General features: G+C 43.7%; 1 protein-coding gene across 1 annotated transcript in view; it reads right to left on the bottom strand.

The window, feature by feature from the left end:
* Window positions 1–26,624, bottom strand: part of CREBBP (CREB binding protein) — a 1,321,122-nt gene that overhangs the window by 492,289 nt on the left and 802,209 nt on the right. The window contains exon 19 of the mRNA XM_069210450.1: window positions 12,646–12,734. Within this exon, the coding sequence (XP_069066551.1) occupies window positions 12,646–12,734 (89 nt within the window). The remainder of the gene's footprint in view (window positions 1–12,645; window positions 12,735–26,624) is intronic.

A 26,624-nucleotide genomic window follows, 5' to 3' on the forward strand; every position in this document is an offset into this window, starting at 1 on the left:
AGGCTCTCGTCTGACAACACACATGATGGACTTACAATAGCAGTCAAGGACACCTACACAAATTTTCTTTTTTTCAAAAAATAGCAAGAGAGAAGGAAGACAAGTCATGATTCCTGACCCAATCACACTACACGGCAAAAGAGAGTCACGTCATTTGAAACCAGATAAGGATTTATGCTGCAAAAATATTTTTTTCTTAAAACACTCCAAAACCCTATAGATGTACCTTCAAAGACATCGAGCAGCACAGGCTGTTGGGGGTGTCTGAATTACCTTTTCATCACATTAATGGATTTACAAACACCAGCACTCAAAACAGCTCAAGTGTAGTCAACCATGCAGATATTATTTGTCAAATTAAGAGCCCAGCAGCAACTGAATTACGTTCAAAACCAACATTTCAACAATCTGGCAGGCTACATCCTAGAATTCTATGAGACACCGCAAAGTACAAACATTGATAAAGAGGGCGGGGGAAATAATACTTACCCTGTACACATCCGCAAATAGAGTGTACTGCTGTTTATTCACATACTCTGGATATGCCTGCAATCCAGTGTTGTACTCTGATATTACAATTTTTTTTTTTCTTTCTTTAAAGCAGCATTGAGGGATATTGTGTGAAGATTCCACTAGTCCACAATGTATATGGACGAATCCACACTTTGCGGGTGGAAAGCATGAACTCATTTGTATGTGCTCTGTGCAATGTTAGTTTAACATGTGTATTGAGCTAAACACTTACAATCACTGCTCACTTTCAGGGAGGAGGGATGGTGCATGTGAATCTAAAGCAAGAACCTCTAAAAACAGAAGCATACAGGTAAGTAACATTTTCCATTCATTGCATGTGTAACTGTAGATGCACATGCTTTGCACTGACTTTAAAGCAGTTTCCTCCTTGCAGTGGTTGATGGGCAGATGGTGCAGATGTTTGACACAAAGTTCTTAATTGCAGTCTTTCCAGCCATAGCTTGTTGACCAGATAATAAGTCCACACGGTATTGTTTTGTGAAAGCATGTAGTGTTGACTAAGTATCAGCTTGCAAATATCTGATAGTGGAAGGTTAGCCAAGAAAGCCATATTGCTCCCTTTTTTAGTGTAGAGTGTGCTCTAGAAGGAATGTGGAGAACGTGTTTAATATTTGCATAATATGTTTGGATGCATTTAACAATCCAGCGTGCAATGCCTGTTTTGGAAAGAGACTGAGCTTTACAAAGTTTAGCAAAGTACACAAAGTTGATTGGCCTTACAAAAACGTTTAGTCTTATCAATATAGCAAATGATCACCAGTTTAATATCTAAACTGTGTAATTCTCTTTCTGCTATAGAATCCGGTTGTGCAGAGAATACCGACAATTTAACTGTCACATTTACATAAAATAATGATACTACTTTAGGTAAGAACTTGGGGTTTTTGTTCTAAGGACAATCTTGCTGTGAAACGGTTTGAATCGTTCTATGATAGTAAGAGTTAGCAGCTCATTGAAAAGGTTATTGCCACAAGAAATGCCACTTTCTATGAAAGGGACTGCAAGGGACATACGTGAAGTGGTTCAAAAGGGAGGCACATAAGCCTAGTGAGAACCATGTTATGTTCCTATGCACATGCAGGTGGTGTTCCTGGAGGTACAACATTTTTTAACCTACATGGGCAACTTCACCACAGGGATTTGAAAAAGAGAGAGGTGTTCCCTGTTTTGCACATATGAAGTTACAGCAGCTAGGTGGAAGGTGCATAGATGAGTATGCCAGACCTGCCTTGTAAAGGTGAAGTAAGTAGAAAAGATCTCTTCAATTTCAACCTTAAAGAGGGGGGAGGGTCTAACCAAGAGATGTGCTAGTATTTTCAGCTTGGCTGTATAGCATGCACGAGTAGTAGGAGTAAGTGCCTCATGTAAAATGCCCCTTAAGTCCTCCTGGAAGTCTAACTATCCAACTTCCAAGACTGTGTGCTAGATGGCAAGGTTAAGCTGCTTGGAGTTAGGGTGTCTAATTTGGTTGAAATGCTGAGTGAGAAGGTCCCGCCTGACTGGGACTTTCTCATGTGGGCTGATGGACATCTCAATCAGCATTGAGTAACAAGGTAGCCTGGTCCAAGTCTGGCTCTGACATATTACTGCTAAAACCCACTGAACTGAAGTGATTTCCATCAAGCGAATGTACGCCATTCTGCCTCTAATAGGTGTTGGGTGGCTGCTGGTGTGGGTTGTGGAGGTATGGCTTAGGTTCTTCAAAGGCTAGTTCTTTGATTAAGATTATTTTTGGTTCTTGGGGACTGGTGGCGGATTACTCAAAATGTTTCCTCTAGGGGGATTTGCAGAAATCTTTCCACTCTTGGGTGCTAAAAAGAGTCTTTGGCCTAGCATACATTTCTTCTGCTAGCATTTGAAGAATGTGAGTGAAAAAAACGATCTTGGTGTCTACGGTTTGATACTGGGCCTCAGGTGCTGCTTCAGCACCAACTTCACTTCCGACGGTGGAGCGTTTTGGGTATTCATGGACGAGGGTATTGATGACTGATTTTAGACTGCTTACCTTTAGAGCCTACTTGTCTCTGAAGCCTTGTCTCTGTGTTGACTGAAGGCATCAGTGCATTGGATACACAGGCTTTCTTTTTTGAGTGTTCAGGGCTGGATGGCCAATTCCTTTGGAAGCAGCGCACTAGGGTGTATTTGGTGGTGGTTGTCTTTATTTTCTGCCCCACAGGCATAGACGTCAAAGGTGTTCCCTAGAGTTCCTTTCCCCTCAGGAGGGGCGTGAAGATATGGTCTGTGGGCTTGGCGTCAGTTGATGCCCCAGTATTCCAGACGGCCCTGCCTCCTCATCAACGGAGTCTTGTTTGCAGATGTAATTCAGGGTCTTGGTGGAGGACTGCTGCTGCATCTTTAGGTATGCCCAACTTCTTTCCGTTCTGTATCTTAGCATTTTCTTTCTCTGAAAGACGATACAGGTCATGCAGGAAGCCTTGTTGAGATTGGGGGAGAAACAAAGGTTGCGTATGACATGGGATCTGTCCATTGATACATAGCTTTGCACAATGGCAAAAACAGAAATGTTATTATTCCAATATCAGGCCTTGAAAAATCTAATCACCCACTCGCTATGGGGAGTCAGATTTTATCAGGGTAAGCTATTTTTGGGGCCTACTTGTCAGGTCTGGCAAGAGAACTCTAGCTGACAAAGAGGTTTTCTGTCCATTCAGAAAGAGGATGAGCAATAACGGTGTCTTTAGATCTTAATTTCATCTTGTCACACACATGCTATGAGTTCAAAGACAGAGGTCAAATGTCAGCTTAAGTGTTAACAAATTGCTGCTTTTTTTATCCGAGAGATTGACTCTTACTTTCCTTTCTCTCACTGCAAAGATGGAGGATTTTGTAAAGTGAACTGTCTGACAGTCGTGCTGGGCACATAAAATGTAAATGAACTGTACAATTACTTCAAAATAGTTCAGTGACAAGCAAAGCAGTTTTTCTGTCATTCTGTAGTGAGATGTAAACAAAGATTTTAATAGGATAAAAAAAAAAATCTTTATTTGGCGATCTGCAAACAATACTATTTGCTGAAACCCAATTTCCACATATCAGTAAAGCTTCATGTAGTTGGGAAAGTATGCGGCCATTTCAAAGGAAATGTCTGTCTGCAAATAATAGTGCATTGTCACAGGTGTGATTTTTTCAAAATATGAACTGAGAAACATTCCTGTCTTCGTCCTGTTAGTGAACTAATAAATAAATCAGGGGTTCATATGTACGCTTTATGTAGGTTAGAGTGTTACTAAACATGGAACAAAAGTTTAGTCTCTTGTATCAAACAAGTGATTTATCTACAGCAGATATGCTGAACTCACATTTAAAGGTGCTCTCGTATGTGATAATGAAGAAAAAGGTGCCTGTGAAATAAAATATTTCCCTAGGATCACACAATTTGATTGGTCGAGCGCATTACAGTTAGGTTGAATTGATTATTAGAGTCACTAGACCTGCAGGTCTCTTAACATTTATCAGATTTTCAAGGCCTGATCACCCTCCACCTGGTCATATTCTCTGAATTGTTTTACAGGAGAAAGGCATGACCAAGTCTTAGACAGCACGTTTGTCTTCTCTATCTTAGTGCGATTGTTTGCTGTTGGCTGAGGAATCCTAAAGATTGTTATCAGAGAGATTAAACAGCCAGGCCAGATAAAGACATGAGGAGCATATCCATCTCAGTGTAGTTACTGAAGACATCCTAACACTAAGGCAGAAAGAAACAATACTGGGGTGGAGTCGGTGCCCTTGCAACTAGGAAAGTTACAACGTATCCCATGACTCAAAGCTTCTTTGAAGTAAAACATTTCTAATATTTGAGCCCAAACCTAGATGGCAGGAGTTTGCAAAGCATGTATATCTACAGCTACATAGGCTACGAAAACCTTCTTACAGAACTGTAATGTACTGGGTCTAAAACAGGGCCACTGGAATTATGGCGAAGGGGAGGACCAAATTAAGCAGCATGATTATATTGTGCAGCTAGAAAAAATATGGGGTGTAACATGACATTTTGTTATAGTGGGAGGAAAAAGTATGTTCCCGCAGCATGTAACAATCTTAGAGACCGAATCCACAAATTATTCTGGCTGGCATCCCACAACAGTCTTCACTATTGAGGAGAACATAGCTGCCATTTGAAAGCACCTTGAACGTAGGTCTAATCAAGGGGAGTGGAACTCACTTCAGATAACAAGCCAAGTTCCCTGCCGAAGCGTTACACGCCCGTGCAAGGACAGCTGTTTACAAACCATCGAATGGCTGACAGAAGTCTTGCATTCACTCCTGCTAAGAAAGACCTCTCTCATGCCACTGAGACATTTGTACGATAAGGGAAGCTCCCACACCTCATGGATGTAACTATCTCCCAGCCTTTCATATCTGCCTATTGCAATGTGTTTTAAACAGGACGTGAATTGAAGTGTTGAAATAAGCAGATTAATGACCCCATGTATTAACCATTCAGCAGAGTGGAAAGCCGCAACTGCATATGTACCGATAAAGTTAGCAAATCCTTAATAACAGTCTGAGCATCAGCCGATCGTTGTGGCCACACCCATAGAAATCTGGAGCAAGAGTCAACAGCGACTATAATGTATTTGTATGCAATATCCGGTGTTAGGGAACCACACAATGGTCCAAGTGCACACATTGAAATGGTTTGTTGGAAATTAAGAGGGGAGTCAGCTGTGGGCATTTAGCACTGGAAACTTAATTTGTTGGCAGATGTCACAGCAAAGGACATACTGCTTGGCCGGTCTGTATAGACCTGGCCACCAATAAAGTACTTGCCACAATGATATTGTAGCCGCCACACCAGCGTGGGCAGATGCTACCCCATCATGCGCTGCTTTAATAAACTCTGATCTTATATCTTTGCTGGGAATTGCTTGAACCCCTACACCTGGTATTTTTACCTCAGCTTTTAGGCATCCTCTCATTCGGTAGAAATATTTAGCAGGAAATGCTTTTGGGTAGGGCGTAAATTCAGCCGTAGCTTTCACGGCAGCCCAAATGTCATCGTCCGGTTTCGCACCTAAGCGGGTTACTGCATCAACAGTGGTGGTAGCTACTGCTGACTTTGCGGCTTCGGACAGTGTATTTCCAGCAACGTGTATTCCAACGCGCTGGTGTCCAAGTGTATCTACAACATGGACATTTGGTAGCGTTTCCTTCAGATCCGCTACTTTCCCCCACAGAAGTCTGTGTTTAATGGTGTTGCCTTTAGAATCTCTAAACCCATTCTGATGCCAATAATGCAGGTTTTCATTGAAGGACTGGATACAGTAGTACGAATCACAAAATCAGTGTTAACTGTTCAAGATCCGTATGTTCCAGTGCCATCACCAGAGCCTTGAGATCTACTAGTTGTGCTGTGCAATCTCCTAGGGTGTTTGCATGAATGTATGCTGGGGACAAAATGTATTATACTCCATGTAGCCACTTACGACTTTGCAAGCAGTGGAGTATCGATGTTTTGTGCCTACTGCAGGTTGTGCTGAGCCATCGGTATACATGACTCTTTGATACTGATCAATAAGCAGTGTGTTTGCTGGAACTGTGTATTCTAGTTCATATTGCAAAAATTCTTGAGTTTGTAATTTTGGGTAAAAAATGCAGTCTACATCAGTGGCTCTCAGACGTTGCCCATTGAATCCAACAGGGATGTAAAGCTTTAGCGTTTGGAACGCTGGCTTTGGTAACAGCCTCAAGGGCTGGAATTGGAGAAATGACAATAATGCGTTTGCCTTCGGCTAGAGGTCTTTCTTTCATGACAGCCATCTGAACAGCAGTGAGAATTTTCTCAGGGAGCAAAGCGTTTTTCTGCTGCGGAGTACAAATGTGATCTGTATGCAATCGGGACTGTCTCCCCCTCATTGAAAGTTACATAGGTGAAACCAATGGCACCAGAAATTACTCTGATGACCGGATGTGTTTTGTTTTCCCTTATATGTAAATATTGTGCTGCAAGCATGTCTGTTTGCAAAGCTCTTAGAATGCGTGTGTTCGACAGTCCAAAATTTACTTGAAAAAAATCAGGACGTATTAAGTCATATAAAGCTTTTATGCATGATGCAAATCAGGAACGTACGTTCTGCCAAAATTTAGGAAACCCAATGGAGATTGGAGCTTTTTTAATGGTATTTGAAAGTTTTAACTGTGCTTTTTTTTCAGGAATTGTGGCGCTAGGCTCTTTCCTTCACTTGATAGCTCATATCCCCAAAACAAGACGCTAAGGAAAGCTATTTGTTTTTTTTTAATTGATAGCCAACCTCAGCAAATCGTACAATAATGCGGGCTACGCGTCTTAAATGTTGCAGCAATCTGTGAGGTAGATGATATCTATGTAGGACAATGCTTCAGGGTCAATGTCGTGCAATACTGAAGTCACACGAGCTCAGAACAGTCCTGGACTGTTCTTGTACCCCTGGGTTAAACAACAGATTTGTTTTCTGGGAGCCAACTGTGCTGAAACTTGTTAAGTCTCTACTCTCAGGCACTATATTTTGGCAGAAGAAACAATTGGAAATGTCTAGTTTTGTTTTGTATTTTTTGCGCACTATGTTATTCATGAGTGCTGTGCTAAGTGAGTTTTATATAGAATATGTGTGTGTATATGACTGTTTAACTGCCTGTAGTCCAAGACTATTCTGTAACAATGGTCCGGTATAGATACTGGGAATAAGGGATTATTCATAGGTGAGACACAGGGTTCAATTACACCCTGGTTCTCCAATTGTGTGAGGATTTCCCTCATGGGTGCTTTAGCAGCATGTTTTATTGGATATTGGGGTAGAGGTTGGGGTTGATTTTTTATTGGGATTACAAGGTAGGGGGAATATTTGTCTCATCCTACGTGGTTGCGTTATAACGCAGGTGCCTGCGCCAATGTCCAATCGAGGACGTAGGACTCTGCGGGCTCCTTAGGAACAAGGGATGAGAAAGAAGGTTTAATAACATCTTCCCCATATGGGCAGGAACGGACAAATCCTTTTCGGCCAGCAAATTATCATATATGTTTACGACGCAGTCCCAAAAGGTTGCATCTATTGTGCGCTCAATGTCTCCTTCTAACTGTAACGTTACTTTGTACACCCTATCAGGCGTAGAGACATGCACGTCCGCAGGTTCTACCTGTGAGAAGTCATCAGTTGCTTTCACCTCCAGATGCTCTAGAAGATTCTGGTGAATTATTGGGACCTCTGCCGCGTTAATAGCGCTGGTGCCCACTTCCTGTTCTTCAAGAGAGCCATTTTCTTGAGTGGCATGTCGAACTTCAACAGCTGCCAATCCGGAATTGGGGTTTTTGTTGGGGAAGTTTCTCTTCTTTTTTTTAACAGAAACTTCTGTTGAGCGTTGTGATTCCTCTCTCGGTTTCACGTACTCAGTTCTCTGCTCTGACCGCCCACCTCACTCACTGCGTTTTTCCCAGGAGTCGTGAAAGGAACGAGATTGGCATGTATATTGATATCTGTCAGACGTTTTTATATTATCTCTATTCCTGAGATTATATCTATTCTGTGGGGTCTCTGCATGCAGAGATTCTCCCCTTTCTTTCTTAGGTGTTTGTTGTTTTTTTTATCCCAGCATTTCTTACTACCTTCAGGAGCTTGCTTGGTAGAATCTTTATTAGATTTACCCTGTAATTGTGGTTTTGTTGGTCTGGCCCCTAGACTATCTTGACGAATGCTGGAGTAGGTTTCTGTGATAATCTTTGGCAGCTCACGTTTTTGATCCTGTGGAGGAACGTCCCGGATTCGCATGCGAACTGCTAGAGCGACCACTTCCCCTTTAAGGTTACTTATTATAATTGAGGACACCTTGGCAAAATTGCCCATTAGTTGCATCTCCAAGTCCAGGGCCGGGGCAGCCCCGTATTCATCTTGAATTTGTTTTAACACTTCCGGTAAATTGGCAAGTGTTGGTGTACCGTGTGCGGTAGTATAGAGCGTGGCAAATACTGTGCCCCATGTATTACAGTTATCTACTGTGGGAACCATCCCAAATGGCAGGCACATAGTTAATATTGTATGTTTATCCTGAGATCCCGTATGGGGAAATGCTGCTTCCAGTGCATTTATTTTTTGAGCTAACCGAAACAGAATTTCTTCTTGTTTGGTGGGTACTTTACCCATGATCGAATGTACAGTCGCAGGCTTAATACTTGGTGTTACTGCATGTGGTTGAGCCGGAGCAGCACGTGCTGGGCTTGTGTTTAATGTTGGCATTACAAACTGTAATGATAATCCATATATTTCCGTCATCTCAGCGTATAAGCGGCGGACCTCAGCTACCGTTCGGTTCGCTGCAGCACGGTGAGGTGTATAAGTAGCCAATAAAGGCCAGGTAGGACCATCATTACTTAGAGGACCTAACCCAATGTGTAAAATTGTGTGGGGTAGGGTGCCATCAAGCCAAATAATATGTTCTTGATAAGATATAGGTATTTCTAAATATGCATATGCTCTTTATTGTGCAGGTACGTTTGCAGGTGTATAGTGAAGAAATGTGTGTGTTCCCATCAACTGCTGGAAATGTGACCAAAGAATAAAAAAGTTCTGTTCTATAGGCTACATCAGCCTCAACAACAAATGTGACAGGAACTCCTGGGCCATCAGGCCATGCACCAGTAGGTGGGCAGTAAGGGGGTGGTCTCATTGACTGCTATTGCTACCTGTTGCGGATTCGCCATGATAAATGGTTAATTTTGTTCAGAGATAGGCTCACCAAATGGAGATTATCCTTTTAATAGTTCAAGCTTTAACAATCTACAGCATTAGTTAGGTACTCCCTACTTAGCTGAGGAGGAAATACTCAATACCACGGACGTCTCCGTATACAGTACTGAGGTGTCTTTGTATATAGTGAGACAGATACTCCGGAGGACCCAAAAATTAGAGCCTGACCAAACCTTGGCGGCGCCATGTTGTGTAGGCTCTCATTATTTTAATGAGACTACTGTATTTGAGTGGCAGAATTGCCTGTGGTATGGAACACTGCGTCTAACCTACTACAGGTTACACCTGTCGCCCCAATCCGGGTTTTGCTCCGGCTAACTAACAGTGCCTCATCTCTACCCAAGAGCAGGGATGATTGGGCAGCCGAGCGCATGGCACAATTGATTCCAAAGGGAAATCGAGGTCACTCAGTTCTCATCCGTTTCTTTCAGTTACATTGGTCTCACATATACAATGACGGACAGAGGCAGTGTATGTTTCAATAAGGTTTTGATGAAGCAACTGCATCTTAGATAATATAGCATGTTTTTCAGTAACCAGGATGATAAAGCATGGCAAGATTAAAATTGTGACAAGGAGAGTAAAGCATAGAAATAATGCTACCATGTTGTCACTAAAGTCAATCGACTAAGTCCTACCTAGGCTACATTACAGCACAGCATGTTAAGCTCTAGTTCTGCCCTTCAAGTTCCCATGGGATGACATCATCCCCCAAACCAGAGCAAAGGCCTGAAGTCTGCAAGAGCAGCTGTAATGAAGCGTTCAGCAAGCAGCATACTGTCGAGGTCATCTGGCTGGAATCTCCCTCTAATGCGTATGGGACAAGGAAGTGTTTTTATAATAGAACAGCTGATGTTCCGAGAAAACGTCCCTACGTGAGGATGTGTATATTTCTATGAATACCAGAGGCAAAGGGTTACCACATTTTACCAGCAACCTATCTCACTGCAGCCTTGAGAGAAGCAGAGAGTGAACAAGAATGTCTTGTTTAAGAATGGAGTGCTGGCCTAAGCAAAGAACAGCTAGATAGAGAGAAATAAACAAGACCGCAAATGTGGCTATTGTTAACTACGTTAAAGTGCACAGTGGCAGGCCTAGTGTGCTAAAATAACATGCATGGAGCTATTACTAAAATGGCTACACAACAATTACATCCCTAAACATATCAATAAGAAACCTAAAGGCAGCCAGACTATGTTTGCAGAGGAACTTTCACTACAAAACACCACAACACCGCATTTTAGTAACATTTGATCTGTTTGAGCAAGAAACAACTTTTTTGTTACAACCTGCCGATTATGCAGCTGATGGATTATGTGACCAATTAGTCAAATCCATTATTATACAGAAAATGCCACATCTCCAAAACCACATAATTCCAGTGACTCTAGGCTAAGATGATCCGAACCCTGCAAGAGCAACACATGTAGGTCTGTGGGTGAGGGAGCTGCATTGGTATATTTACATAGTCAGGCAGGAGCATAAAGAATATTCCTAAAGTGTGAGGTCTAGAACATCAGCCTGTTTAACACTGTCACAGTCTAAATTAGAAGACCAGCGACTGACTGGTAGTGATGCACTCTACTCCAGCAAGGTGAGATTTTACTCTAAATCAAACACAGATCTTCTAGCAATCTGTCTAGGTTTTTTGGGCATGTCTGAATTGTAGCAGCAGCTCCAGTGAATTATGCAGACAAGTCCACAACGGACAGACAAAGATGTGAAATTTTGTATCTTCAAGTCAGCAAACCACTGCTGATCTCCACTCATTTTATGATGTCGGTGTTGGTAATGAATCTCTTTACTTATGGGTTGAACTGGCCGTTCGTCATCAAAACCCTGATGAGGTTGAGGATTACAGATAATTTATCTAGAAATCAAGATTCAATGGTATCTGGAACATTTTCAAGAACGTTCAAATGGGCATCAAGTGCTCCCTAAGTAAATTCAATCTATGGAGGCAGAACAAAGTCATTGTTGAATGTGACAGAGGTTCCCTTACAGACACCACACACAACAGTGTCACAGGATTCACATTTTTTCACAAACTGGGAATTAGGAATATGCAATTTAATGGTTCTCAATAAACCTCAGAAGTATAACAGGCATAATTAGACTTGTCAGGATTCAAGTATGTGACACGACTGTCACACCATTTGTGACTTTTGAAACGCAGTTTCCATTCTCACTACTTGGTGAAGGGTGCCTACAAGTCTGACATGCTACAGATGGAAAAGTATGGTCTAGTCCAAATTTGATTTGAAGATTTCCATTTTGCTACAAATTAGATGGTGAATCTCATGCAAAACAGGGAGTTTAGCAAGAACACACAGCCACAATCATCAAAAACATTTAATGGTTTGTAAAGCTGGAGCAGTTTATATATATATTTATAAAACACTACTGAATTGTCAGTGACACACTGCACTATTGCAGTGTAATAACAATTGCATGTGCTCTAATGAAGCCAAGTAAAATGGTTCCAGGTGACCCCTAATCAGGTGATAAATGACAGTCTTAATTTAGGCGCAGTTGTCCATCACCCCTTAGGCAGAAGTATCACTTAATGGCTTGCAGAGTATTTCTTCGCCCCATCTTTTCTCTCCAATTTTCATGACATGTAAGTTAATTCAGAGAAAGAGACGCCGACATCACATTATACGGTGGAAGAGTGTGGAATAAACATTCTTCGGTTTAATTTTGGATGAAAGAGCGAAGTGGTATATGTATATAGCCTATCCTCCTTTCCTTTCCAGAACCATCTGAATAGCATGCTTGACCTACGGCTTTTTCTCCAACTGCTTATATTACCATTTTTTAAAAACATTGTAGAGACATGAAATAAAAATACATGATCAACCAAATAGTCAGTTCCTGTCGTTCAAATCTGTTAAAGTACAATAAATATTAAACAGCATTGTTTCCAAAGAAATACATTGCATAAGATAAAGTAGTTGAAAGTGCTATTTGCATAAACCACAAATGATTATAGGGGTGAAGAGCAGCATTTTTGGCAATTCTGATTTGTCATGTAGAGTGTGACAACCGTGGATGATGTGGACTTCTGCCTCAACACCCACCTGCTAGGAGAGCTAAATAGTGGTGAGTAGTTATGCCCAGAAAGGCAAACAAAAAACAACTGTGGTGCAATACAAGTGTATGCTCTATTAGGCTAAGAAATCACAAAATTAATGGCTGTTGAGGAAGACTGGAATTTCAGCATTTCTTAACGGTCATCTATGGTGTGACAACCACGAGTGATGCAGGTTTCTTGCTCATCCAATATCCTTGAGTGATAAATTGTGGTGAGCATTTGAGCAGAGAAAGACATCAATTCAAAGATAAATGCCATTTCAAGCTCCAGGCAGCTTACCTATTCTGATAACTGTAGTAAGCAGCATCACGTGGAATAGTACACAATTGTTTCCCATAACAACACAAGGTCTGGGGAGAAAATTCAACCTGCAACAAAAATTCAGATGTAAGTGATGTTGCCGTAAATGAGTATCTTCAGCAACAAAAAAAAGTGGAAGCAGTAAGTACATCAGTGAAGAATAAAATGTATTCTATCATTTTGGAAGGTTCAAAGAACATTCTAGTGTCCTCCCGTTTAAATGTCAATTCTGAAATTTATAAAAAAGGAGGTTGTGAACTGTTAAATGCTTTCACACCCCAGACTATGACAACAGAGAAGCAGACCGAGAAACCTATGAAGCCATGTTTGGGAGGGCAAGGGAGGAAAACAAATTTAAAAATTATTTAAAGCCAAACAGGCAGATGGGTTTGTCATGTACATTCATCTATATATATTGTACAAGGGATATGTAAAAGTACTGACCTGTATTTGTCATCTTCCCTCGTATTATGTAAATGTCAATTATCTGCAAGTCTAGTCTTTCATCAAATCCCTAAACAGCGAACACCTCCACTCATGTGCAAGAAGGTGTTAACAGTTATTTCAAAGAGTAACATTTCACGCAGAACTAAAAGGTTTTACATTGCGTGGAACAGTTTACATCAGACATGGTGTCAGGGTTCCCTAAATCATCTACTGAAGTTACATCATTAGCGCCCATTCACAACCCCGATGTCCCCAATGTGCCTACCAATTGGCACAAACATTTAGTTAGTTCTATGAGATTCAGAAGACAATGTCACCCGGCACAATTATCTCGAATTGACAATAGTGACAAAGTTAACCCTTCAGTGGCACCCCTGCATAAACCGATCAGTCCATTAGGGGCCTTTGCTCTCAAACTGAATGGAATCCTTTTCTTTAAAGAAAGTACTGTTTATTACAAACAGCTCATCTTCTTGAGAAGTCTCACTGCACGAGGACTAATAAGAAACACAATGTGAGCAACAAATACAGCACTCAATCACCACACACTGTACTTATTTCTTTTCAGATTCCGACTGATATTGTTTCACTTCCAATACCAGCTAATTCTTCAGTGCCTAGTTTCAGATAGACATCCTGCAGCGTAAAATAAGGTCTGCAGGAGAATGAAAAGGAAAATGTTGATTACCCAGTAGACATCAGTTCATGGCATGCAGTGCAGTAGATTCACATGCTTTGCAAAAGTCCACCATCTAGGTTTGGGTCCGGAGTGTTAAAAGTTGTTGTTGTTCGAAGAATCTTTGAGTCACATGATCGAGTGACTCCTCTTGGTGATACTGCACATGGACATGTTAGATTGTTTTCCCGCAGGCGGGTGAGGAAGTAGTGTATAGAGAGTACAGAGAAAGATGTCCATGCAATATATTTACATATATAGTTTATATTAACATAACGGCTACAGGTGTCTGGGGAGAAGGGAGGGTGCATGTGAATCTACAGCACTACATGCCACAAACAGAGATCTACTCACTAAGTAACATTTTCTGTTTGATGGTATGTGTGGCTGTAGAGACACATGCTTTGCATAGACAGTAAAGCAGTCCCTCCATAAAAGCAGTGGCTAGCCTTTAGGAGTTGCAGTTGACTGAAAACGTGTTTTGAGTACTGCCTGGTCAACATTGGCTTGTTGGTGTGGTAATACATCTAAACAATAGTGCTAAGTAAATGTATGTGGTGTAGACCATGTAGCAGCATTACATATATCTACGAAGGTGATATTACCTAGAAAAGCTATAGAAGCAACTTTCCTCCTAGGGGAGTGTGCCTTGGGGTAATAGGTAACTGGCTTTTGGCTTTATCTTATCAAGTTTGAATACATTTGATTATCCATCTGGTGATACTATTATTGATATTGGGTTACCCTTATGAGGTAATGAAAATGCTACAAAAAGTTGTTTTTATTTCCTAAACTGTTTGGTCCTCTCCTGTCAAAATAATACATCAGAGCCCTTTTAACATCTAATGTGTGAAGAGTTCTTTCTGCTACCGAGTCTGGTTGCGGAAAGAAGACTTGTAATTCAATAGACTGGTTGATATTAAATTCTGAGACAATGTTTGGAAGGAATTTAGGATTTGTTTGCAGGACTAATCTATTTCCATGTATTTGAAAGAATGGTTCTTCTAACCATAAAGCCTGGAGCTCACTTACACGTCTTAGGGAAGTGACAGCCACCAGAAAAGCCACTTTGAATGAAGGGAATTGCAACTGATATGAAAACATTGGCTCGAAATGTGGACCCATGAATTTAGTAAACACCACATTTTGTTTCCAGGATGGTGCTGGAGGTACCCTGGGTGGAATGACTCTCTTAAGACATTCCATGACCACCTTAATAACTGGCATTCTGAATAGAGGGGTGTGCTGTCTGTTTTGGAGATTGCAGCTATAACTGCTAAATGAAGACAAATAAAACAATATGCTAATTTTGCTTTTTGCAAATGTAGCAAATAACTGACAATTCCTTGAACCAAAGCTCTGAGTGGTCAATGTGTTTAGATTGACAATAACACACAAAACATTTTCAGTTTGCAGCATAACACTGTCTAGTTGTAGGTTTATGTGCTTTTCTCAGACTGTCCATACTTTCTAGTGGTAGTTTTAAGTAACCAAACTCTACGACTTAAGGAGCCATAACGCAAGGTTGAGACATTTGGGGTCTGGATGCCTTAACTGTCCTTGATTCTGAATAAGAAGGTCTGGCCTGTTGGGAATCTTCTCGTGTGGAATTGGTGATAGATCCACCAGTGCCGTTAACCAAGGATGACGTGCCCAGGTGGCAGCGACAAGCATAGTGAGAGAGGTCTGCCCCAATTTGTAAACTAGAGATGGGATGAGTGGGAGAGCTGGACAAATAAGCAAATATCCCTGACCAATGCATCCATAGAGTATTGCCCTTGAACTGAGGGTGTGGGTATCTGGATGCAAAGTTTTGCCATTTTGTATTTTCTGTGATGGCGAAGAGATCTATTTGGGGTGATCCCCACTTTAGGAAGTATTGATGATGGGCTTGTGGGTGATGTTCCCATTCGTGGACTTGTTGCTGCATCCTGCTGAGCAGAACTGCAAAATATTTTGTCAGTGCCTGGGAGATACTCTGCCACTAAGTGAATGTGGTTATGAATTGCCCATTTCCACATTGTTTGGGCAAGATGCGACAGCTGAGATGAACGTGCCCCCCTCCCCCTTTGTTTTTGCAGATAATACTTGGCTACCATGTTGTCTGTATGAACTAGAACCACTTTGAGCAAGAAAAGCCTTCGGTGTAGGAAGACTGCTTGAATTTACATGTAAATGATATGTAAAGACTGATGACTGGGATACCATAGACCTTGTATTGTGAGGTTGTGTAGGTGAGCTCCCCAACCTCTGTGATGCGTCCGTAGTGAGAATGATTTGAGGCATAGGGTCAAAAAAGGGCTGCACCTTGGAGAGGTTGTTGGAATTCCACCATTTCAGGGAGCAGCGGGTCTGGCAGTCCAACAACACTAGATCTTCCAGATGACCCTGTGACTGACCACGGACGAGACAGACACTGCTGTAGGGGCCGCATGTCCAGTTTGGCATGAGGTATGATGGCAATGCAAGACGCCATCATTCCTAACTGCCGCATCACAATTTTCACTGTGTAAGTGTGGTCTTCCTGTAACTGAGAAATCAAGGTTTGAAATATCTGAATCCGAGCTGGACTTTGATATGCTAACCCTAACTGCGCATTGAGCACTGCTCCCAGATAAGATTGTATCTGCAAAGGTTGGAGACAGGATTTTGGAAAGTTGATTGTGAACCCCAGACTGTGAAGGAGATCCACTTTTAGTTGAGTGTGTACCTGACAGTGTTGTAAGGTACTGGCTTTGATGAGCCAATCGTCCACGTAAGGAAAGATGTGAATATGTTGCTGTCTGAGATATGCAGAAACTACTTTTAAGCACTTTGTGAAGACCCTAGTAGTGGTTGTGACCCTGAAAGGTAATACCTTGAACTTGTAATGCTTTCCTCCATTTATGAACCTGTGATTTTTGCGGTGGTCTGGGTGAATGAGAATATGAAAGTAAGCATTCTTTAGATCCATAGCTGTCAAAGTCGCCTTGCTGCAACAGTGGAATGACATCTTGGAGGGTGACATTATGGAAATGCTCTGAAAGAATGTAGATATTTAATAGTCTGAGATCTAGGATTGGCCTGAGTCATCTGTCCTTCTTTGGTATAAAGAAGTATAGGGAGTATACACCTGACCTTTGATGTAATAAGGGGATTGGTTCCTTAGCCCTCTTGACAAGGAGGGATTGGAACTCTTCTTTGAGGAGTGTAAAGTGTTCTTGTGAGAATTTGTGAGTGTGAGGGGGAATGTTTGGTGGATTGGAACTGAGCTCCAAATAATAACCATGTTGGATAATTTAAAGGACCCACTGGTCTGTGGTGATAGTGGATCATTGTGAGTATAAGTCTTTGAGGTCTTTCCCCTTCTGGAGAGGTGTGGTGGTGGAAGGTGTAGGTAGTCACTGACAGGTATTGGAGGAAGATCCTTGTGAGGTGGATGCCTTATCTCTGTCTTTGTTATTTGTATGATCCCCTAAATGAATCCCTGCTATAAAGGAGGGAACCTTGTTTGGTTTGGGAGGTGGCAGACTCTGTAGACAAGGGTTTGAAGCCTCGCCTGAATAGTGGACGATGAAAATTACCACATTGTTCATAGTGCCTACATTGCCTTAGCAGTCTCAGAGTCTTTTTTCAAGTTCAAGTGTGGTATTCACTTGTTGTTGAAATAAGTGTTCCCTATCGAATGGCATGTTGAGTACTGCCAGTTGTACTTCTGACTTGAATTCTCAACACCTAAGCCCAGCATGCTTGCATATGATGATGCTTGTATTAATACCATGTGCTCCTGTGTTTGCGGCACCTACCATACAATGAATGGAATTGTTGGTATTTGCTTGACCTTCAGCCGCTATTTCTTGTGCCCTTTTGTGATGTTCCTCTGGGAGGCACTGAAGGAGATCCTCCCTTTTGTCCAAGTGGGCCCTATCCTACTGTGCTGAGTGCTTGCGAATTGTTTTTCCCACTGCATCTATTTTCTTACTTTCTTTGTCAGGAGAGGATGACTCTCCTGTAGACTGGCTATTAGCACGTTTTTGTGCAATGCTGACCACAACAGAGGCAGGGGAATTTGAGCACATATTAATAGAGGGTCAATAGGTGCTGCTTTGTATTTCTTATCAACCTTAGGGGTGAGAACTCTGAACCTTACAGGTTCTTTAAAATTAAAAATATCATGACGGAGCATGCCAGGTAGCATGGGGAGGAATTGACTTTCTTTGTGTGTAGCTGTAGTGTCAGTGTTTAAGTGGACATTTTGGGAATGCAGCTGCCCTTGCTATCACCTGCTGATATGATGTAAAATCTTCAGGTGTTGATGAATGTGCAGAGTACAGATCTGCATCATTTGGTAATATGGGATCTGGTTTAAATGAATCCCCCGGATCTAGATCATGATGTGAGCCACTCTAAGTCGTCATCCTGAGGTGAGGGTGAATCTTGTGGTGAAAACTGTGGTAACTGAGTAGGAGAATGTGAAGGTGGAGTGCTGGAAAGAGGAATTGGAAAATAAAGAGAAGGCTGAGGTTGAATTGGAGCCTTGTCCTTGGAGGCCTTATTTGGGGGTGGAGAAGTGTCTAAGACCTCCTCTTAGGTTAACTTCCTCTTTAATGGAACGGGGGGAGCAATAATTATTCCTGTTCCTTTTTGAATGTGGAGCTGGTGCTGACGAGCTCCCATGACCTCTAAGTTTGGATCCACTTTGTGAAGTAATGTCCGAAGTTTGATGGGAGTCCTCATGAGGAACAGTCTTGTGCTTCGAAAGTTATGGCAGCAAAGTTTTCAGTCGATGCAAAGGTGTCAGATCCGAAGGTGATTTTGAGGCTCTATGTGAACCGGTTGAGTAGGAGGTTAATGTCAAAGACGTTTTTGTCTTGGCTATCTTCAGTGCCAGGCCAGTAGACAGGGCAACTTCTTTATGGGGCTTTTTACATGTCTTTGTTGGAGGAGTAGGGGTTATTCTACTCACAGGTTGTATCAAAGTCATTGGTTGACTCTCAATGTCAGAATTGTATATTTGACTCTCAGTCCTCGATGGAGAAAGCACAGACTACACACCAGATGTTGGTTGTTATGGGGAAATTTAGAGTGACATCGAGGGCAAAACTGAAATGAAGTAGGTTCCATTATCCCCGCATACTCTGATTCCAAGTGGAGGAGCCGACCCGAGAAGGGTGAGTACACCCCGAAAGGTTGTGAGTCAGTTACCTGAGCTGGAGTTCAGACTTATCATGGAATATACTGAAAATGCGCTCAAAATACATTACTGTCATTGATAGACAGACCGAAGAGAACGGCTCTGAGTGTACCCAGTCAAGAGAAACTGGAGTAAGAGGAACACACGTCCAAGCCCGATGGCGGAGATAAAACAATCTAACAAAGTACTCAATACCAATGCGCAGTATCACTAAGAGGTTGAGTCACTCGATCCTGTGACTCGAGAAGATTCTTTAAAAAAAAAAACCTGTAACACTCCGGACCCAACATTAGAAAATGAACTTATGCAAAGCATGTGTATTTACTGCCAAACATGCCATAGAACATTTAATTACCTGTAGCAATCTATGTTCAGCCAGCATCTCGGTGTTGAACAGTTTGGACAACAGTGGATGGAGCAGACTGTATAGCTTTCAATAGAGATGGCTGATCGTTAAAGGTACAGTGCTCTTGGGCTGATCCTCAGTACAGAGCCAAGAATGTTTCTGAGGTCAATCCCCAGAGGGACAGTCCTCAGTAAAAAGCTTGAGTGAGTCCTTTTGAGAACATGGGTATTGTGTCTAGTCCTTAGTGTTGGGCTCAACCTACCATGCCCTGTGCATGGATTTCAATGATACTGCAAGATACATTTCGTCTCCAGAGTTGGAGTCCTCGAAGTACAAACAAATGGCAGCACCCCCCACCCCCACCCAATGGACCTGTGCAGTACGAAATGCCCCCCATTTCCCCAAAGAAACAGCCTTACCTTTCTCACTTCTGGCAAAGTTCACCAAAACACTCATCATTCACTCTTTTGACGAGTGTGGTTCATATGGAATGAGACTGTATTCCTGGAACACAGTCTATGCAGTTGCCCCTTTGTCCTTGGTGAGATGAGGAAATACAGCTTGAAGAGCGATAGATAGGGATATATCAAAGACTGACTCCAACCTTGGGAAAGAAGGCTTGGCAGCTACACAGGTCTAATTTGTCAGGGTAGAAAACTGTGAAAGAGGACCAACAGAGGGGGGCCTAAAATTCTCCAACTCTACGTGCAGAAGCTTGTGTAATCAACACAGATGAAGATCACATCTGTCATTTCAGGGTGTTGTTCCCACCTGTGGTCCTCCCGTGAGAGTTAACAGAGCATTTGCTCTCATATTTATGGACCTTGCAAGTTGGGTCACCATCAGGAACATTTTCTGTTGCTGCACCTACTGACACTGGTGCATTGCCTCTCAAAACATGGTCCCAGACTACTCTGTCTTTTCACATAAAGAAGGGTGTTGTTAGAAAGAATCGGAATAGTGCTCCCTGATAATGAAGGGAAAAATGCCTTCAAAGTAGGCCAAAGCTCTAGTACATTTATGTACAAATGCTGTGCCAATACAGAACAAAGCTCTGGTATTGCCAATCAATCAATCAGGAATGTGTAAAGCGCACTACTCACCCGTGAGGGTCTCAAGGTGCTGAGGAGGGGGTGGGTAGGGGAGTGCTGCTACTGCTCGAAAAGCCAGGTCTTCAGAACTTTCCTGAAGGATAAGGAGGTCTTTGGTCTGGAACAGGTGGGAGGAGGGTGGGGTGCAGGAGAGTCATCTGTTCAGGTATTCTGGTCCGGTGTTGTGCAGTGCTTTGTGAGCGTGGGTAAGGAGTTTGAAGGTGATTCTCTTGTTGACTCGGAGTCAGTGCAGGTTTTTCAGATGGTCTGTGATGTGGCAGTGGCGGGGAATATCCAGGATGAGGCGTGTACAGGCGTTCTGGATGCGTTGCAGCCTCTTCTGGAGTTTGGCCGTGGTTCCTGCGTAGAGAGCATTACCGTAGTCCAGCTTGCTGCTTACAAGGGCTTGGGTAACTTTTCTTCTGGTTTCGGTGGGTATCAATTTGTTGATCTTTCGGAGCATGCGGAGGATGTTGAAGCAGGAGGAGGAGGAGATGGCATTGACTTGCTGGGTCATGGATAGTGAGGGGTCCAAGATGAATCCTAGATTGCGTGCGTGGTCGTTGGGAGTCAGAGGGGCTCAGAGAGTGGCAGGCTACCAGGAGTCATCCCATGCGGAGGGGGTGGAGCCGAAGATGAGGACTTCCGTCTTGTCGGAATTGAGTTTGAGGAAACTGCTCTTCATCCATTCAGCAATGGCCTTCATTCCTTCGTGGAGGTAGGTCTTGGCAGAGTCTTTGGTGAGGGAGAGGATCAGCTGGGTGTCGTCAGCGTATGAGATGATGTTGAGGGTGTGGGATCAGTCAATGTTAGCGAGCGGGGCAATGTAGATGTTGAAGAGGGTCAGGCTGAGGGACGAACCCTGGGGTATGCTGCAGATGATTTTGGTGGCAGCGAGCGGAATGGGGGGGGCAGACTCTCTGGGTTCTGCCAGTGAGCAGGGAGGTGACCCAGTCCAGGGCTCTGCCGCGGATTCCCGAATTGCTGAGGCATGAGCGTAGGGTGTGGTTGCAGACGGTGTTGAACGCGGCTGAGAGGTCCAGGAGGATGAGGGCTTTGGTTTCATCGTTGTCCAGTATGGTTCTTATGTCGTCAGTGGCAGCGATGAGGGCGGTTTCAGTTCTGTGGTTGCTGCGGAATCCGGATTGGGAAGGGTCCAGGGTGTAGTTCTCCTCGAGGAAGCGGGTTAGTCAGGTGATCTACACAGGTTTCTCTGTCAAGGGAGGAAGCACCTGTGACCAGAGTAGGCTGGAATGCAGGGCACTGAAGAGATGGCTCACCTCGCGAGAAGGGGTCTCCATCCACCACTGCAAGTCTTTGTAAGCCAATGGGCACACTGGAGCCGAGAGACCCTGTGCTGGAGTAAAGCAATTGCAGGAAAGACTGCAAGGTCTTAATCCACCAGCTGGCCTGCAGAACCAACATAATTTTCACACAACAGATGTGACGTACCACAAGTAAGCCCACACCCAACAGTGAGGAGTACAGGCTAACATATGTTCATCAATTACTTTCCTAGTGTCAGGGTATTTTCAGTAAGGGCGCCCCAAAATTAGGATACTAAAATGCTCACCCACTTAGAGAGCATGCTTCTTTCATCTGGTTCCGTTCCTCAAGTTAAATCTGACATAAGAATCCCTTATGTACATGTTTATTTGCATGGACTCCTGCCAAGGTTAATACAGTCAAGAGAACCAACGGAACACAATTTATTTGGACTACATTTTGACTTACAAGGTTTTGAAACTCACAATCACCAACCACATCACTGTTGCACTGATCACTGTATGGCCAACCAATGATAATATCTCCCACTAAAACTGCCCTCCCATCATTATGAGGGGCTAATCTAATCCTGACCCAAAGCAGGACAGTAACGTCCATTATATATATCTAGGTCACATGATTGAATGCTTTTCTTGCATCTAGCAGGAATGAACAAGTTCCTTTTCTTCGATAATGCCTTATCTGGTAGAGAGAGAATAGCCGCAGATTGCTTACCTTAGAATTCTCCTCAGGCACCAGACTGGATCCAGAAACTTTTTTCAACAGAACCTCTGCGTGTCGGTAGAGGGTGTCATACAATTCCATATCAACATCATCCTCCGGATATGACGTAGAAGTCCATATAGTCCCTCCCCTGACACGTTGACATCAGTTTCTTCTGTGACTAGAATTACTACACCAACGTGCAGCCACTATAGAAACTGTCAATGGAACAGTGTATGACAGGAGAGGTAGATGTAAATTTGAATGTACAACTAGTACATTGAAAAGCATAGCAAAAGAATGCCAAGATGAAGTAAGATAAAACAGCTTGTACAGCGGGGAGGATGGGTGGGTCGGTAAGGAATCTGTGGTTAATCTATGCGTCTACCAGATAAGCCGTCACCGAAGGCAAGTAACTTGTTCATCTGATAGAGACAACTAGCCGCAGATTCCTTACCTTAGAATTAGATACCAAAGCAGTATCAAACTAGGAGGGTTTGGGAACACATCTTACCCAAGTCTCGCAATAAACAACCAGTCAAACTAAAGGAGTTGTAGTCCAGCCAAGAATGAGACAAGGTGAGAAGAAGAATTCATCTCACCCAAAGAGAGTGGAAGAATCTCAGAATAGTGGAAGAAATATGAAATGCCACAGGAGGCAGGGCGCATGACAATGAAAATGAATCTGTTGGTAGAGAACAACAGGGAATAACAGTGTTCCAAAATAGAAGATGGAGTAAGGTGCCAAAGCACCCCCAACGGTCAGAGAGGCAATAGGAATGGTTCTCTGTTCAAGGGGTAACCCTAGAGGATATGTAAAAGGGAAGCAATGCAAATATGCTGTTCCCACCAGGATGCATAGGCAAAACAAGCAAGAAGCAGGAAGCTTAACACAGAAAGAGAGAGTAACCAAAAAGACAGAACACACATTACCAGAAATATCCAAGGGGAAAACCTGAGGAGAGGTGAAATAGAACTGGTAGACACCTAAAGGAAGTCGACAGGAGGCACGAAAGGTGTGCCATATACCGGACACACAATGGTTAAAAGGTGAGGTCTGGAAGATACATGCTGAGACACCAATACGCACAGAGATCAGACACAAATGTGGCCATATATATGATATTCAAAGATATGCAGACGGTCATTGGAACACAGATGCCGATATAAAGATAGAGACATAGACCTATGAGGCAGAAATGAGACATAGGTATACCTGCCTCTCTCTCTATATACATTATATATGAAAAATGTAAATTACCCAGTGTACATCTGTTTGTGGAATGTGCCGCTGCAGATTCATATGCTGTGCGTTATACTTCTACCATCTAGTGTTGGGCTCGGAGTGTTACAAGTTGTTTTTCTTCGAAGAAGTGTTTTCGAGTCACGAGATCGAGTGGTGACTACTCTTCGGTTACATTGCGCATGGGCATCGACCCCCATGTTAGATTGTTTCCCCGCAGAGGGTAAGTGTAGGAAGTTGGCTCTGTATGTACTATTTCAAAGTAAGAAATAGCATGCACAGAGTACAAGGGTTCCCCTTAGAGGTAAGATAGTGGCAAAAAGAGATAATTCTAATGCTCTATTTTGTGGTAGTGTGGTCGAGCAGTAGGCTTATCAGAGGGTAGTGTTAAGCATTTTTTGTACACACACAGGCAATAAATGAGGAACACACACTGAGACAATTCCAGGCCAATAGGTTTTTATATAGAAAAATATATTTTCTTAGTTTATTTTAAGAACCACAAGTTCAAGATTTACAAACAATACTTTAAATGAAAGGTACTTCACTTGGGAACTTTAGGAACTTTGAATTAGCAAAATAGCATATACAGTTTTCACACAAATGGCAATAAGCTATTTTAAAACTGGACACAGTGCAATTTTCAACAGTTCCTGGGGGAGGTAAGTGTTTGTTAGTTTTGCAGGTAAGTAAACCACCTACAGGGTTCAAAGTTGGGTCCAAGGTAGCCCACCGTTGGGGGTTCAGGGCAACCCCAAAGTTACCACACCAGCAGCTCAGGGCTGGTCAGGTGCAGAGGTCAAAGTGGTGCCCAAAAAGCATAGGCTTCAATGGAGAAGGGGGTGCCCCGGTTCCAGTCTGCCAGCAGGTAAGTACCTGCGTCTTCGGAGGGCAGACCAGCGGGGTTTGGTAGGGCACCGGGGGGGGGGGGGGGGGGGGGGGGGGGGGTGACACAAGTCAGCACAAAAAGTACACCCTCAGCGGCACGGGGGCGGCCGGGTGCAAACAGGCGTCGGGTTTGCAATGGAGTTCAATGGGAGACCAAGGGCTCTCTTCAGCGTTGTAGGCAGGCAAGGGGGGGGGGGGGTGCTCCTCGGTGTAGCCACCACCTGGGCAAGGGAGAGGGCCACCTGGGGGTCGCTCCTGCCCTGGAGGTCAGATCCTTCAGGTCCTGGGGGGCTGCGGGTGCAGTGTCCTTGCCAGGCGTCGGGTCTTTGAAGCATGCAGTCGCGGTCAGAGGAAGCCTCTGAATTCCCTCTGCAGGCGTCGCTGTGGAGGCTCAGGGGGGTCAACTCTGGCTACTCACGGGCTCGCAGTCGCCGGGGAGTCCTCCCTGTAGTGTTTGTTCTCCACAAGTCGAGCCGGGGGCGTCGGGTGCGGAGTGCAAAGTCTCACGCTTCCGGCGGGAAACGTGTGTTCTTTCAAAGTTGCTTCTTTGTTGCAAAGATGCTTCTTTCTCGGAGCAGAGCCGCTGTCCTCGGGAGTTCTTGGTCCTTTTAGATGCAGGGTAGTCCTTTGAGGCTTCAGAGGTTGCTGGACCCTGTGGAACGCGTCGCTGGAGCAGTTCTTTTGAAGTGGGGAGACATGCCGGTAGAGCTGGGGCCAAAGCAGTTGGTGTCTCCGTCTTCTCTGCAGGTTTTTCAGCTCAGCAGTCCTTCTTCGTCTTAGGTTGCAGGAATCTATCTTGCTGTGTTCTTGGAGCCCCTAAATACTCGATTTAGGGGTGTGTTTAGGTCTTGGGGGTTAGTAGCCAATGGCTACTAGCCCTGAGGGTGGCTACACCCTCTTTGTGCCTCCTCCCTGAGGGGAGGGGGGGCACATCCCTATTGGCTACACCCTCTTTGTGCCTCCTCCCTGAGGGGAGGGGGGGCACATCCCTATCCCTATTGGGGGAATCCTCCATCTGCAAGATGGAGGATTTCTAAATGTCAGAGTCACCTCAGCTCAGGACACCTTAGGGGCTTGTCCTGACTGGTCAGTGACTCCTCCTTGTTTTTCTCATTATCTCCTCCGGCCTTGCCACCAAAAGTGGGGCCGTGGCCAGAGGGGGCGGGCAACTCCACTAGCTGGAGTGCCCTGGGGTGCTGTAACAAAGGGGGTGAGCCTTTGAGGCTCACCGCCAGGTGTTACAGTTCCTGCAGGGGGAGGTGAGAAGCACCTCCACTCAGTACAGGCTTTGTTACTAGCCACAGAGTGACAAAAGCACTCTCCCCATGTGGCCAGCAACATGTCTGGTGTGTGGCAGGCTGCTAAAACTAGTCAGCCCACACTGGTAGTCGGTTAAGGTTTCAGGGGGCATCTCTAAGATGCCCTCTGGGGTGTATTTTACAATAAAATGTACACTGGCATCAGTGCGCATTTATTGTGCTGAGAAGTTTGATACCAAACTTCACAGTTTTCAGTGTAGCCATTATGGTACTGTGGAGTTTGTGCATGACAGACTCCCAGACCATATACTCTTATGGCTACCCTGCACTTAAAATGTCTAAGGTTTTGCTTAGACACTGGAGGGGCATAGTGCTCATGCACTTATGCCCTCACCTATGGTATAGAGCACCCTGCCTTAGGGCTTAGGGCTGTAAGGCCTGCTAGAGGGGTGACTTAGTGTGAGGTTGGCATGGCACCCTGAGGGGAGTGCCATGTCGACTCTCTCATTTTATCCCCACTAGCACACACAAGCTGGCAAGCAGTGTGTCTGTGCTGAGTGAGGGGTCCCTAGGGTGGCATAAGACATGCTGCAGCCCTTAGAGACCTTCCCTGGCATCAGGTTTTTTCTTCTAAGAAGTCTTTTCGAGTCATGGGACCGAGTGACTCCTCCCTTTCGGCTCCATTGCGCATGGGAGTGGACTCCATCTTAGATTGTTTTCCCTGCATAGGGTGGGGTAGGAGTTGGTAAAATAAGGATACTAAAGATGCCCATGCAATGGAGTAGATATGTATGTACATAGTTTGTAGTAAAGGAATAGTTATTTACACATATACGATTTACATGC

This window comes from Pleurodeles waltl, chromosome 10, assembly GCF_031143425.1.
Source record: "Pleurodeles waltl isolate 20211129_DDA chromosome 10, aPleWal1.hap1.20221129, whole genome shotgun sequence".
In the NCBI taxonomy this organism is placed as follows: domain Eukaryota; kingdom Metazoa; phylum Chordata; class Amphibia; order Caudata; family Salamandridae; genus Pleurodeles; species Pleurodeles waltl.